At 38.8% G+C, this 14,978-nt stretch overlaps 1 protein-coding gene across 1 annotated transcript in view; it reads left to right on the top strand.

Moving 5' to 3' along the window:
- The first annotated feature begins 688 nt into the window (after nucleotides 1–688).
- LOC149441404 (uncharacterized) overlaps nucleotides 689–14,978 on the top strand; it is a 32,656-nt gene continuing 18,366 nt past the window's right edge. Inside the window, 1 exon segment of the mRNA XM_089657393.1 lies at nucleotides 689–998. Coding sequence (XP_089513519.1) covers nucleotides 689–998 — 310 coding nt within the window.

Genomic DNA, 14,978 nt, shown 5'->3' with positions numbered 1-14,978 from the left:
CGGGCCCCCCCACCCAGACCCAAGGATACGGCTTGTGATAAAGGCCTTGAGGCTCCCCCACAACAGCAGGCCATATTGAACCCCCACCAGGCCTGCAGGCACTGTAAAATCGGCAATCATACACCTGGGGGGTAAAAAAAGAGGTGCTCCCTACACCCCCTCTGAAGGGCCCAGAAACCAGAAATCTGGGGAGTTTGCACACTCTCAGGCCCTGTGCCCACTTACCTTCCCCTGCAGACTGAAGCCCACTCTGGCCTTTCTGGAGATTGACAAGTTTTAATTGCTTGGGGGCTTGGCTTGAGCCCCGAGAAAATGCTAGCTTACTTCCCGGAGCCCTGACACACAGAGGTGGGAATACGTGCTACTAACAAGGAGAGACGCCACTGATATAGGGAAAGCGGATAGGAGACCCGCCGCCCCACAGTCACGATCTCCCTGCCAGCCTAGCGGTCCTGCAAGTCTCAGCATTCTGGAGTTATTCCAGTCCCAGACCCCAGAACACACTGAGGCCCCCTCCCCTGCTTCTCCCCTACGTCCGCTTAATGCAGTGTCTCACTCACAGAGCAGTAATCCAGCCACAGCAACCACAGACTGCCTTCCTGCAGCCTCCCCTCTCACTATAGGGGATTTGAAAGCAGTAGCATCAGATATTAAAGAGACCCTCTCTGCAGCAATCGCTGAGTTACGTATGGATATGCAGGCAGTGGCCCAAAGGCTTGAAGCAGTGGAGGATAAAGTTATCATGCAAGACCTTGCCATCCATAATATGCACAAGCTGGTAGATACGCACACTATGCATCTAAGAGAGCTTGATCGTCACATCGAGGACCTAGATAACAGGGGTAGACGTCATAATTTAAGGGTACGTGGTGTCCCTGAGGCAACTGAAGCAGGTCAACTCACCCAAACACTCTTAACCATTTTCAATGATCTTTTGGAAAGACCACAGGCATCTCCAATTGAGTTCGAACGTCTCCATAGGGCGCTTCGTCCTAGAGGTAGAGATACTGACCCCCCGAGAGATATAATTTGCTGCCTAATCGACTTCCGCCTTAAGGAAGAAATATTGTGCAGGGCACGAGAACACAACCGCGTGATATATAATGGAGCAGAAATTAAATTATTTCAGGACCTCTCCCATCTTACATTGCAACGCAGAAAGGACTTACACCCTTTATTAGATCTTCCATTTGGCCTCTCAGCAACACACATGGGGAGATCAGCTCTCCTGAGATTCCCAGAGGATATCGCACCATTTTGAGAGGCCCTTGATATCCCAATAGTGGACATACCCAATTGGTCTGGCGAATCCCACCTCCCATCTCAGACAAATGAAGACCCAATGGACCCAATGCTTTCTCTTTAAACCCTGGTTCCACTTTGCCTTCAATGGAAAACCTCCTATCCTCCTTGGGACAAGACGCTAGGGTATGTTTACTGTATTAGACTGTTCCAACTCTCATGTATACCATCTGTCCATTATGTGTACACAGAGTTTGAATGTAGATACTGATATTATACTAGCTCTTGTTTGCTGCAGGTTGCATGGTAACAGTGCTAATAGAGCTGCAATTCCCTATCTTATCGACTCTGGAGTTCGTTTGATCGATCAGTGATGGCCTACTGCATTGTGCTGGTGGTCTCGGCTGAGACCGAAGTATTTATTTGTTTGAGATCCAGGGATACAGACCACCCATTTCCCTTGACATACACCTGAGTCACTGAACCTCAACGCATTTTGCTAATGCTGTCCTTAGACAGGGAATCTCATGCGATTGTGATCTTGTGTATGCAATATTACGGTTTAATGAGACCGTCTTGAGTTACCCGTTAGGATCATACTCTACGATCCATGAGATGTTCCAGACTGAGCTTTTTACATCTTATTTCATGTTTTTATTGCGGTTCTGTGGTACTGTTATTATATGATCATACCACACCCTGACATATCTTGCCCATAATGTCTTCTCACGAACTTCTTGACTACACATGAGCTCATAGAAACCTCTCCCCGAATATATAATGCTCTCCCCCACGTTCCTGACTGTACCTAGATTTGAACAGCAACACGTGAAATATTATATGTAATGCACCAATACCCTCTTCCCTCCACCCCACTATATAAGCTGTGATTTCCTTAGAAACCTAGGTTCCAAGTCATCTTCCAATGAAAACCCCCCACTTACCCTTGGACAGGGTGTTAGGGTGTGTCTTGGACATAGGATTTCTCTACCTGTTTTGCATACTACCAGTTCACTCTATGGCTGCACAGGTTTCTGATATGGGTACACAGATTACTATTGACCGCGCTCTCGACAGATTACAATTCTAACAAGAACATGTGATAGTCAAAAACAAAGGCACGTAATGAAAAAAGAACATAGAAACAAAAAAAAATGACTTTGTATGAATACTTTTTTGAAGGTCTGGCAAATAAAAGCAGTGTCTGTAATTTATATAATGTATATACACTATGGGCAAAACAGGCTCTTTTAGATGGAATGGGTCTAACATGTCTTAGGGGACTGGTAGCTGGAGAACATAAAGGGGATCTTGTACTTTGATGATGCTCTTTCCCAGCTCAGGTCACAAAGGAAGCTGTAAAATTCAATAGTATCAAAATCTGAGTTTTAGAGCATAAGAGTGTGAACAGAAATACAAATTATTTTGGCAGGAAAAAGTCTTGTGTGTGTATTCCATGTATGCATTTAATTTATTGACTACTATTAGCTTTAACAAGTGTTATCCTGGAAGGGGCACTTTTTTAGAAATCTGTAAAATACTTTTGTGCACACTGGGTAGTACTACAAACAATATTGTGCACAATCTTAATGTTGGGTCTTGTTAGTGAAGGTGTGGATGAGAAGACATGTATAAGAGTTAAATGCACCAAGCATGTCTCTTGGGTCCTAACTGTCTCCTGATTCCAAAGAACGACATAACATCAATATTACATGGCATTGAAGCTCAAGCTCATTGGTGATCATGGAATGTTAATAAAGCTCACTGCCTGAACAGAAATGGAGTTTGCATGATTACATCCAACCAGCATAATCCGCATTAGTTTAAACATTTCAGAGAAACTGTGCAACCAAATCAATCCATCAAAAAGTGTCAGACACTCAAAAGGGATCTTCAATATTTCCGGATCATACAGCTGCACCTCCAGTAATGTTGTGTACCTTATCCAGTGCAGAAAATGCAGCAAAGGATCTTATATTGGCGAAACAGCACAGAAGTTGCAAACAAGGATGAATTTGCACAGACATAACATCAAGGAACATAAAGAAGATGACTTTTGCACACCTGTAGGACACCATTTTGCACAACCAGGCCACACAATGGGAGACCTCAATATTTTAGTTCTTAAAGGAAATTTCAAATCCATTCAGGAAAGAAAAACTTTTGAACTAAGAATGATAATTCTATTTGACACAAGAGATAACCGCCTGAATTTGGACATGGGATTCCTCAATCATTATCCAACAGTTTTATGACTATTAGCTCAAGCTTAACTCCCTCTGTGTGAGTGTAGTATTCCCCCTCCCCCTCCCCCTCTCGCTTTTGCTGTATCTTATCTCTAACCTCTTTTTTTTTTTTTTTTCATCCCTTCTAACGTTCTGCTGAAACTTTGTGATTTGTATAGTACTGCTTGGACTTTGAAGAAGGGGACATACCCCGAAAGCTTGTCCTCAAAATTGTATGTTAGTGCAAATAAAAAAAGTATCACGGACAGTACTCAATTGTTTTTGTCGCAAATGCTCTAATACGGCTACAATCACCTCAGAGAAATATTTAGAACCCAACTCCACCTCTTTGGAGTTAACCCTCTAACCCCCATTAAAAAAGTTTTTTTAAATTTATTTTTATTATGTTTATATTATAAATACAGCACAGTATTCAAACATTGCAATCACATACTCTCCAAATAAAACTTTACAAAATCCCTTCCCCTCCTTCCTAACCCTCACCCCTGGTCACCTCCTTCTATTTTCTCTTTCTTCCTGTTCCTCTATTTTGCTCTTGACATCTTTCTTCATTATACCACTCTCCTTCCCTACCTACCAAACAACGTAAATAAGGAAACCATCATTTCTATCTTGTCTCTACCCCTCCTTTACAGTCCAATCAGTTCTAAAAATCTCTTGGATGTTTTTAAATCCTTCCATCTATCTCAAATGTTCCTAAACGTTTCAGTTGTATCCTCTCCAATATGGTATAGTTCCTCCATCTTATAGATAAACTCCACTCTATTTATCTAATCTTTGTTTTCGGGGTTTCCTGCATCCTCCAGAATTTAGGGATCAATCCTTTTGCCACATTTATTAAATAAAATACCATTGTGTTCTTATATTGTTTCACCGTAAGCTCGGATTTGTGGAATAAGCAGACCCAGGGATGTTTCAGTATACTAATCTTGTGTATTTGGTGTATTATTCCTTGCCAACATTCCTGTATTTTGGGACAATCCCACCATATATGTGCAATTGTTCCTTTCACCCCACACTCCCTTCAACATAGAGGTGAATTCTCTAGTTGTTGATTATGTGTCACACTTGGTGTACTATACCATTTTATTAAACATTTAGAATTAATTTCTACTGTATTCATATCTACCGCACCATGGGATAAATTAAATATTTTCTTTTTTTCTTGTTCATTTAATTTTGTCCCAAGCTCCTTTTTACACTTTTCCAAAAACAGTGGAGAGATTGATCCAGATATACTAGTAAGGATCTTATATATGCAGGAGGTAACATGTTTTCTCATTCTTTCCAAACTAAAAAGTTGTTCAAATAGATACATGTCCTCCACTGCTCTTAGTGGCTGCGGGAGCACTGCAACAAAATGTCTTAATTGGCAATAACGCCACTCATCCAACATAAAAAATTATTCTTTCTTGTTTTTTAAATCTAAGAAAGAACACAATTCCCCCTTATCAGTGATATATTTTAAACATGCATTCCTATCTTTGATCCATTTACTTGCAATATTCTCTTTCCCTGGAGGGAAGAATTATGTTCCCCCCAGTGGTATTAACAGCGAATTATACTCCCGCCCCCTTTGTTTATGAATTCTATTCCATACCCTAAAAACATTCCTTGTTAGAATACTTGTTTTTCCCAAAAAAATTGAAACTGTTGTGGAAGCCAGATAATCTTATCTTATTGTGACTCACTCAAAGTGCTTTCTATCTTTATTCAGCTTCCCCCCCCCCCCCCCCGTGAATTGCACTGAACAGTAATAGCTCCTAAAATCTGGCGCATTTAAACCCCCATTGATTCTATCTTTACAAAAACCTTGTATTTAACTCTTGGTTTTTTATTTACCCATATGTATTTAAGTATCATTCCTTTAATAGTCTTGAAGAATGACCCTGGTAAATATATTGTGGCATATGAAATTTATACAGGATCTTGGGACTATCACCATCTTTAGCATAGTTATAATGCCAATCCACAACAGTAGTCCTATTGATATTTTCCTCAATTCATCCTTTATCTCATTTATTAATTGAATATAATTTATCTGATATATATATTCTTTAAAGAAAGGGTTAACTTTACACCTAAATAGCTCAATTCCTTTTCCTCCATACAAAGAGGAAGGCATTCTGTAGTATCTGTTTATATATCTTCTGAATATTAATATTTAACATCTCCAACTTCGATGGAATAATTTTCAAGTTTGATAACTCTCCAAAATATTTTAAAACTGTCATTAGGTTGGTTAAGGTTACCCTGGGGGTTACAATGTAAAATAACATTGTCTGCATATGCTGCGACCTTATGTTCCACGTCTCCTATCAAGATTCCCTTTACATCTATATTCTTTTGTACAGTCGCTAATAACGGTTCCAAGGATATAACAAACAATAGAGGGGAGAGTGAATATCCCTGCATTGTTCTGTTATACATTTTAAAAGACTGTGACAGTGTAACATTAACCATTACTGCTACTGATGGATAACTATATAAACTTTTTATCCATTGTACCATTTTAGGACCAATTCCTAGTACATCCAGTATATCAATCATAAATCCCCAATCTACCCCATCAAAGGCTTTTTCAGCATCAATCGACAAAACTAACATCGGGTGACTCACTTACTTTTGCTTACTTTTTTGTAGAAAAAGAAATGATCTTATTCCATTATGCCTTCCTTCCCTCCTCGGGATAAAACCCACCTGATCTAAATGTATCCACTACTGACATCAACTCTTTCATCCTATTTGCTAAAACCTTTGTGTATCATTTTGTATCTATATTTAATAATGATATGGGTCTGTAACTGGCACACTGGGACAGGTCTTTTTCCTCTTTTGATATGATTGTAATATATGCCTGCAATGATTCCTCTCTTATTTCTGTCCCCTCTACTAATGCATTCATGTACATACACAATTTAGGCACAAGTTGTTCTTTACTTTTCCTGTACTATCTCAACGTGTATCCATCTGGTCCAGGGCACCTTCCTGCAGCTGTGCTCTTTAATGCTGCATACATTTCTTCCTGAAATATTGACCTATCTAATGCTACTAATCTCTCTTCCTCTACTGTAGGTTGTCCGGCCTCCTCTAAGTACACCAGCTTTTTTTTTGTCTTCCTCTTCTCTCTCCTCTTTCCTCTTGTCTTTCTTCCTCTCCTTCTCCCATAATTTTAAATAGGGCATCGGGAGGCTCAATTACGTCACATATGCTTGTGATTAAGGATTGGAGATAGTGTCCTGAACAGGTGTTTCGAGTCTTATCCTAAGAGGAACCGATAGTGGTAATAAACCACATCCAATTCCAGGGCCAGGAAGGGTTCCAAAAAAAGGAAGGGTAGGTGGGAGGGGAGGGAAGGGAAGGGAGCTGGGGAGGGGGATTTGGGGGGAGGGAGGATGAGAGGTAAAATTCACTCTGAAGATATTTTCCTGTTTCAAATTGTACACACCTGCTCTTCTTTAAGTTGGTTTAGGGATGGAGAAGAGAACCAGTAGTAGGAATGAATGTGAGTAATTTTATGACATATAATGTGAAAGGTCTGAGCACTAAAAGGCATAAGATACTAAGCGAAATCCATCAACGTTCCATTAATGTAGTGTTTTTGCAGGAGACGCATTTATCTCAGGATACTAATGTTAAGCTATATTCTAAACATTATCAAATGTGGTATTATGGGGATTCACCAATAAAACGTGCAAAAGAGGTAACAATTGGTTTAGAAAAAATTTAAGATTTTGTACAGAAGACAGAATGGTAGATCCGGAAGGCCTGTTTCTATTTTTGAAAGGGAAATTACAAAGAATAGAATGTACATTAGTAAATATTTATTGCCCATATAAGAATTCAATGGTATATCTGGAGGGTCTGTTAAGAAAACTTCAAGATTTTAAAAAAAGATTATCTGATTGTGGCAGTAGATTTTAATGTTTGCATGGATCCTTGGATGGACACATCATCAAGGGCACAGAGGGATGGTGGTAAAAGTCTAAAGTTGATAAAAAAAAATGCTACATCAATTCTTGGAGAATTAAACATCCAAGAGATAGAGACTATACCGTCTTCTCTCCAGTGCATGGGAAGTATTCAAGATTGGACTGTATAATGATAGAACACAAACACTTGGAGTCTTTGGTAAATTCCAAAATTGAGATAATGTCACTATCAGACCATGCACCTGTCACAATGAGATTAAGGTGGGAAGGGGAATGGAATAGAAGTAGCAAATGGATATTAAATGAGACGCTTATACAGGAAGTTGAGATGGAGAAGAGAATAAAGAAGGAACTAGAGCAATATTTTACACTTAATGAGACTGAAGACATATCCGTTGCAACAGTTTGGGAACAACATAAGGTATTTATCAGGGCAATTCTGATCTCAATAAGGGCCGAAAAAAAGAAAGAAAGGGGAAAGAAAATAAGATTATTAACTGAGGAAGTACACAATTTAGAACAACTGCATAAGTAGCAAATAGAAATAGAGATACAACAGAAGATAACTCAAAAAAGAGAATAGTTAAAAGACTTAATGGAACTGGAAACGAGAAGAGTCTTTAACAGGGTTGCTAAAGAAAGATATCAGTAGGGGAATAGACCAAGAAAATATCTAATGAGAAGGTTAAGAGAAAGGAAAATGAGAAATTATGTAAAAAAAATTAAAGATGAGAATGGAGAAATGGTATATTCAACTATCGATAATGCAAAACTATTTCAAAAGTACTATAAACTAATAACTTTAAACTAATCAGTAGGAAACTTCCTTCTGATCAAGATGTCACAAATAATGGAAGCACACCCTGCAATAGAAAACGCTGCAAACTGTGCAACCAAATCAATCCATCAAAAAGTGTCAGACACTCAAAAGGGATCTTCAATATTTCCAGATCATACAGCTGCACCTCCAGTAATATTGTGTACCTTATCCAGTGCAGAAAATGCAGCAAAGGATATTATGTTGGTGAAACAGAACAGAAGTTGCAAACAAGGATGAATTTGCACAGACATAACATCAAGGAACATAAAGAAGATGACCTCTGCACACCTGTAGGACACCATTTCGCACAACCAGGCTACACAATGGGAGACCTCAATATTTTAGTTCTTAAAGGAAATTTCAAATCCATTTAGGAAAGAAAAAATTTGAACTAAGAACAGGGGCGGACTGACAACTCATGGGGCCCCCGGGCAATAGGGGATTGTGGGGCCCCTGTGTCCTCACCCAAACTCAAAAAAGCCTATGAAAAAGGTACCAGGGGCATCTCATGGGGCCCCCTACCGACCCCAGGCCCTCCGGCAGTGCCCGAGTTTCCAAATGGTCAGTCCGCCGCTTACTAAGAATGATAATTCTATTTGACACAAGAGATAACGGCCTTAATTTGGACATGGGATTCCTCACTCATTATCCAACAGTTTTATGACTATTAGCTCAACTTGACTCCCTCTGTGTGAGTGTAGTATTCCCCCCCCCCTTCCCCCCTCGCTTTTGCTGTATCTTATCTCTAGTCTCTTTTTTTTTTTTCATCCCTTCTAACATTCTGCTGAAATTTTGTGATTTATATAGTACTGCTTAGATTTTGAAGAAGGGGACATACACCGAAAGCTTGTCCTCAAAACTGTATGTTAGTGCAAATAAAAAAGTGTCACGGACAGTATTCAAAAGTACTATAGTAAACTATATAAAATTAAATCTAAAGACTTGATGGAGCTAGAGGGAGAAAGAAAGGGAAAAAACCTATATAGTTACATAGATAGTCTGTCTGAAAAAAGAGAAAAGTCCATCTAGTTCAACCTAAAAAAAAAAGTTATAATCCTATACCCACCGTTAATTCCGAGGAAAGCAAAAAAAAATAAAAAACCCAGCAAAGTATGATTCAAACATTAGTGCAAAAGATATATATATATCTATTCTCAATTAATATAAACAAATATCAAAATTATGTGCAAAACTATTTTTTAGTGCATAAGTAATTTAAATAATTAAATTTGTGAATATAAAAATTGTCCAATTCTGAATTTCTTCAAATGTCCAAACAAATCCTTTTCAAATTCAGGTGCTCTCAAAGAAATTGTGCCAAAATCCACCACCAAAGTAAAGTTGGGTAACTCACCAGAGCTCCATGCTGATCAATCTCTAGATCAGCAAAAAACGCTTTTTGCTCTGGGAGCAGATGCAATAAATCAACTTCTCAGGTGTGATGATCAATAGCTACACAATCATCCATAAGGTAGGTATGAATGACGTCTTCATGACGAAACTAGTAGGGCTTGGCTTGCTGGATGCTGACGTCTGTGGAGAAGATTGAGTCAAGAGCGCTGTAGTGAGTGTGCCGGGAACAGGAGACTGTTATACCATTTGCTGCTTTATGCTGTTATACTGGTGTCGGTGAAGACACCCTTTTTGTGAGTGTAAATCTTTATTAAATTGTTGGTTACTTTTATAAAAACACTGGCTGCACCATGATTTTCTGTTTCATTCCCAAACATGACCTCGGTGGAGAGATATAAAAAGAGAGAGTGATATAATGCTCCTGGAACCATTATATTGAGTGGTGGATACCTACCTTATGGATGATTGTGTAGCTATTGATCATCACACCTGAGAAGTTGATTTATTGCATCTGCTCCCAGAGCAAAAAGCGTTTTTTGCTGATCTAGAGATTGATCAGCATGGAGCTCTGGTGAGTTACCCAACTTTACTTTGGTGGTGGATTTTGGCACAATTTCTTTGAGAGCACCTGAATTTGAAAAGGATTTGTTTGGACATTTGAAGATATTCAGAATTGGACAATTTTTATATTCACAAATTTAATTATTTAAATTACTTATGCACTAAAAATAGTTTTGCACATAATTTTGATTTTTTTTTATATTAATTGAGAATAGATATATATATATATCTTTTGCACTAATGTTTCTACACTAAATTAGGAATAGTTTGTGGTTTTAGCGCATTCCTTTATTTAAGTTATAGCACTAAGAAATTTATTTAGTTTCTTTGAGGTGGAATTGCTGCTTTAAAGTATTAAGGGTGTGGCGCTTTTATTACACTTGTGACAAAGTATGATTCAATTTGTTCCTGCAGGGGAAAAAAATCCTTCCTGATCCCCAAGAGGCAAATGGATATTCCTTGGATCAACTTTACCTATAAATGTTAGTATCCAGTTATATTCTGTGTATCTGGGAAAGAATTCAGACCTTTTTTAAAGCAATCTACTGAGCTGGTCAGAACCAACTCTTGAGGGAGTCTATTCCACATATTCACAGCTCTTACTGTGAAGAAACCTTTCTGTATTTGGGGATTAAATCTCTTTTCCTCCAGATGTAAAGAGTGCCCCCTTGTACTCTGTGATGACTTCAGGGTGAGTAACTCTACACCGAGTTCATGATATGAAACTCTGATGTATTTATACATGTTGATCATATCCCCCCTTAATCTCCTTCTCAAGAGAGAATAAATTGCTTGTTTTTTAAACTTTCCTCATAGTTGAGCTCCACCATGTCTCTTATCAGTTTGGTTGCCCTTCTCTACACTTTCTCCAGTTCCCCAACATTCTTTTTGTAGATTGGTGCCCAAAACTAAACTACATATTCCAGGTGAAGTCTTACTAATGATTTGTACAGGGGTAAAATTATATCTCTCTATCTAGAGTCTATACCTCTTTTAATACAAGAGAGGATTTTGCTCACTTTAGAAACCACAGCTTGGCATTGCATGCCATTATTAAGCTTGTGATCTACCAACTCCCAGATCCTTCTCCATCATTGATTCCCCCAGTTGTACTCCCCCTAGTATGTATGATGTATGCATATTCTTAGCCCCCAAGCGCATAACTTTACATTTATCAACATTAAACCTCATTTGCTACATAGTTGCCAAATTAAACAGTACACCCTCATCCTTCTACCTGTGTTCACGTACTGCAATATGTTTTCAAAAAGACACCCTTAGACTGAGCTTGAAACTGGTATCTGGCTGGTAGCCTTTGAACAGGTAAAGGAGACCTGGATTATTTCCAGTGGCTGCTTTGGGGATAAGCACTACACTACTTACATAATATACATACATACTGTAGGTGTCTATTCTCTTCTTATTCTATGAGTGTGAGCTCTTCCAAAAAACACATCTCTTGTTATGTATGCAGGGTACAATCCACTATATCTTTTCTTATTCTGTATGTAGAGACACTGCACAGTTGTACTTCTCTGGTGCTATTTATTAGGTGTAATTCTCAGCATCTCCTCCCTTTGTGAATGGATAGACACTGCACAGCAGCACTTCTCTTGTCCTTTATGCTGGGTATAATTATTAGTATATTTTTTTGTGTGTATGTGGACTCTGCATGGTAGAACTAATCTTGCATCCTAGAAATAATTCTTACCATCTGCTTTAATTCATGTAAGTGGAAGTGCGATTTACAACTTTTCATGTCTCCTTAACCTGACTTTCATTATCCCAGTAGTTGAACACAATCTATATGTAAAATCATAATGGGGCTCTCTTGTTAGATATTTTAAAAATAATTATCAGCATCGGTTTTTACTGCACAGAACTCCTTACTTTTACAATGTACAGAGTGGGCAATTGTAGCTTTTATTTTTATTCCCTGTATAAGGACAGCACACAGGGCAATTTATTTTAATATACTGTGGGAGGAGAATCTCTTCATCTCTTGTCAGGGAAGGTTCTAATTTCTATAGGTCATGGTATATTTAATAATAGTTAGTCACATTAATTTGGACTCTAATGTTGATGATGATCTTATCTAATCCATTGAATCTACTATACATGTCTATCAAGTCCAACAATATATTGAGACAGATAATTGCATATCTAAAAGATCCAATACCCAACACAAGTGAAGTACATTGATATACGCAGTGCATTTGGGGACAAAACAACCTCTCAATGAATGGACCAACAAAGGAGGACAAATTCTATATGTCAAAACTGTACTTTTCCTACACTTAAAGAAACACAAACATTCTTTTTGGGACAATGAGGTGTATTTTTTGGGCAGAGGACCATTGGTTTGCAAAAGGCATGAAAGAGACCATCTATGTAAAGTGGAACAATTATCCATGAACAGGGGTGGAGGCCTTCAACACCATCTGTCCTATGGCCATAATGCCATTTTAACATTGTCCCAGCGATTTGTCAACAATTTTCACCTTAAGCCATGTCAAAGTATTAACCTGCAAGTATTTGAAAAGATGCATGGTGAGTGTTTTAAAAAGCAATTCTCTCCACAATTTTTTTTCTGAAACAAAGAAAGTGAATAGTTATACTGTATTTACACCCCCAAATAAATTTTTCTATGGGTGTGAGAATGTTCCCCTATCTAGCTGCCTGAGAGTGTGTGTGTGTGTGTGTGTGTGTGTGTGTGTGTGTGTGTGTGTATCCAAGTAAAACCTTTGGGTTTTCAAGAGGTAAAAATTATGTATCTGCTTTCTTTAAAAATCATATTTATGGAGACCCTTAAATGCCAGGACAGTAGAGACACCAACAAAATTACCCTATTTTACAAAGCAGTCACCCCAAGGTGAAAAGGTAAACACTAACTTGACTGTGACCAGTAATGCTGAAAGTGCTGGCACTGGCTGTAATCAAAAGCTGCCTTTAATTAGGCACTGGCTGTAATCTGTTGCTAACTGTAATCTGATGATGGCTGTAATCAGGTGACTACTGTGAGATGGGACACTGTGATCTGGTGTATTGGAATACTGTGATTATGTAGGGGTACTGTGGTTGTCACACTAGAACACTGCTGACCATCCCCTACTCTCATAATGGATTTGTGTATGTGACAAAAAGGAAAAATCTGGCTGCCCACCACATTAAGTGTTTACATTTATGATTGTTGTGATTGGTCACAGTGAACACTCTGTGCCACTCTCATTAGCTCTGTACTTTCTGTCTGTGGATAGCCTTTGTCCATTGAAAATATGATTGCAGGCATTGTTTACAGCTGTGATCACTGTGATTGCCCAATCACAGAGCAATCCCAAGAGTGCAATTCTGTGAAGATATACAGGTATGCCCCCTCAAAACAATAAGTGTACTGAGTAGATGTATAATTACAACAACCAGCCCTACAGTGGTTAAAACCCCCAAAACAATTAAAGTGTTACTAAACCCACAACAGTAAAATCAGTCCGTATATGCAGTAAAGCAGGCTTGTTATACTCACTATGGAGCCTAAGGGGTTAATCCTCCACATTGTGTAAAAGGATGATTGATCCTAACTTCTCTGATCACCCCCTCTTCCAGTGTCTCTTACATATCTCCTGATAGAACAGAGGCTTGGGGGCAAGCTGCAAATGGTCAGTTTGGTGTGTATTTGGTGTGTTTTTTTTGGGGGGAGAGTGCATGTGACCAGCCCAGGGGCCAATCAGCACTGTCCAGACAGAGGTCAGGGTTCCTGCATCCTCCTACTGGAGAGTGAAAACTCCTCATACAAGCTGTAAAAAGTGCTTTGCTGGACACTGATAGAAGTCACAAGACTGCTCTAACTGCTGATGAGAAAATGCATTTAGCAGTTTACATTTACTAAAATAATTGCATTTCTATTTTCTATGTACTGTGGGAGACCAGATAGAGTGAGTGCATGGTCCTGGATTTAGGAACACTTTAAGGAATCATTTGTAGTCATTGGCATTTTATAATCTCCAACCACTCCCCCATCACGGTTTGTCACTGGAACTTTCAATCCCCAGCAAACCATCCTACAATATTGGTGGTCAGTGGTCCCCCTCCTAATTGGTGATCAGTGGCCCTTTAAGCCTCCCTCAACTTCAATCATGTGTTCCTCCATTTCTGTCAGGAGGATTTATTGGATGGATTGATTGAATGGATCTTTTTATTACATTTTCCTTATTCCACTTACTTTTTTGTAAAAAGAAGGGGAGGACTTAACACAGTACTGTTTACATTTGTGATCGCTGTGATTGGTCAATGGCCATCACAGTGAACACAAAGCACGGGGCTACCATAATCCACTCTATGCCTTTAGCCAATTCTCTTCACTATTTAATGACAGTGGGAACCGCAGCATTTTGAATGCACTGGGCACATGAACCAAAGTAAACAAAAGAAAATACATTCACTCACCACAACAAGTGCTCCAAATGACTGTTGCAATATGATTAAAATAACTAAACAATTATACACAATATGCACACTCATTGTACTGAAAGCACAATATAAATAATGTGTGCTCTCATCACATGTGTGAGTTGCAAAGAGTTCATCACTACATAAAATCAAAATCAAAATTCACACCAAGCATGCTGTTAATTCAGAAATCCATGTCAGAAATGCATGATCCCACTAAGCTGGCATGGAACCAATGGCCATTAGGACAAAACACAAATGCAAAAACTGAGTGTGGCAGACTGCCTGACACCCTGACTGTGTATCTCTGCCAAACTACAACTGCTCCACTCTGGAACCAGAATATAGCAAATTTTTCCTCAAGCATCAGACAGAACCAAT

The sequence above is a fragment of the Staurois parvus genome, unplaced genomic scaffold (genome assembly GCF_062004578.1).
Source record: "Staurois parvus isolate SC_StPar_1 unplaced genomic scaffold, SC_StPar_1.0 ptg000988l, whole genome shotgun sequence".
Lineage (NCBI taxonomy): Eukaryota > Metazoa > Chordata > Amphibia > Anura > Ranidae > Staurois > Staurois parvus.
The sequence above is the reverse complement of the archived record's forward strand: the minus strand, read 5'-3'. Positions and strand labels throughout refer to the sequence as shown.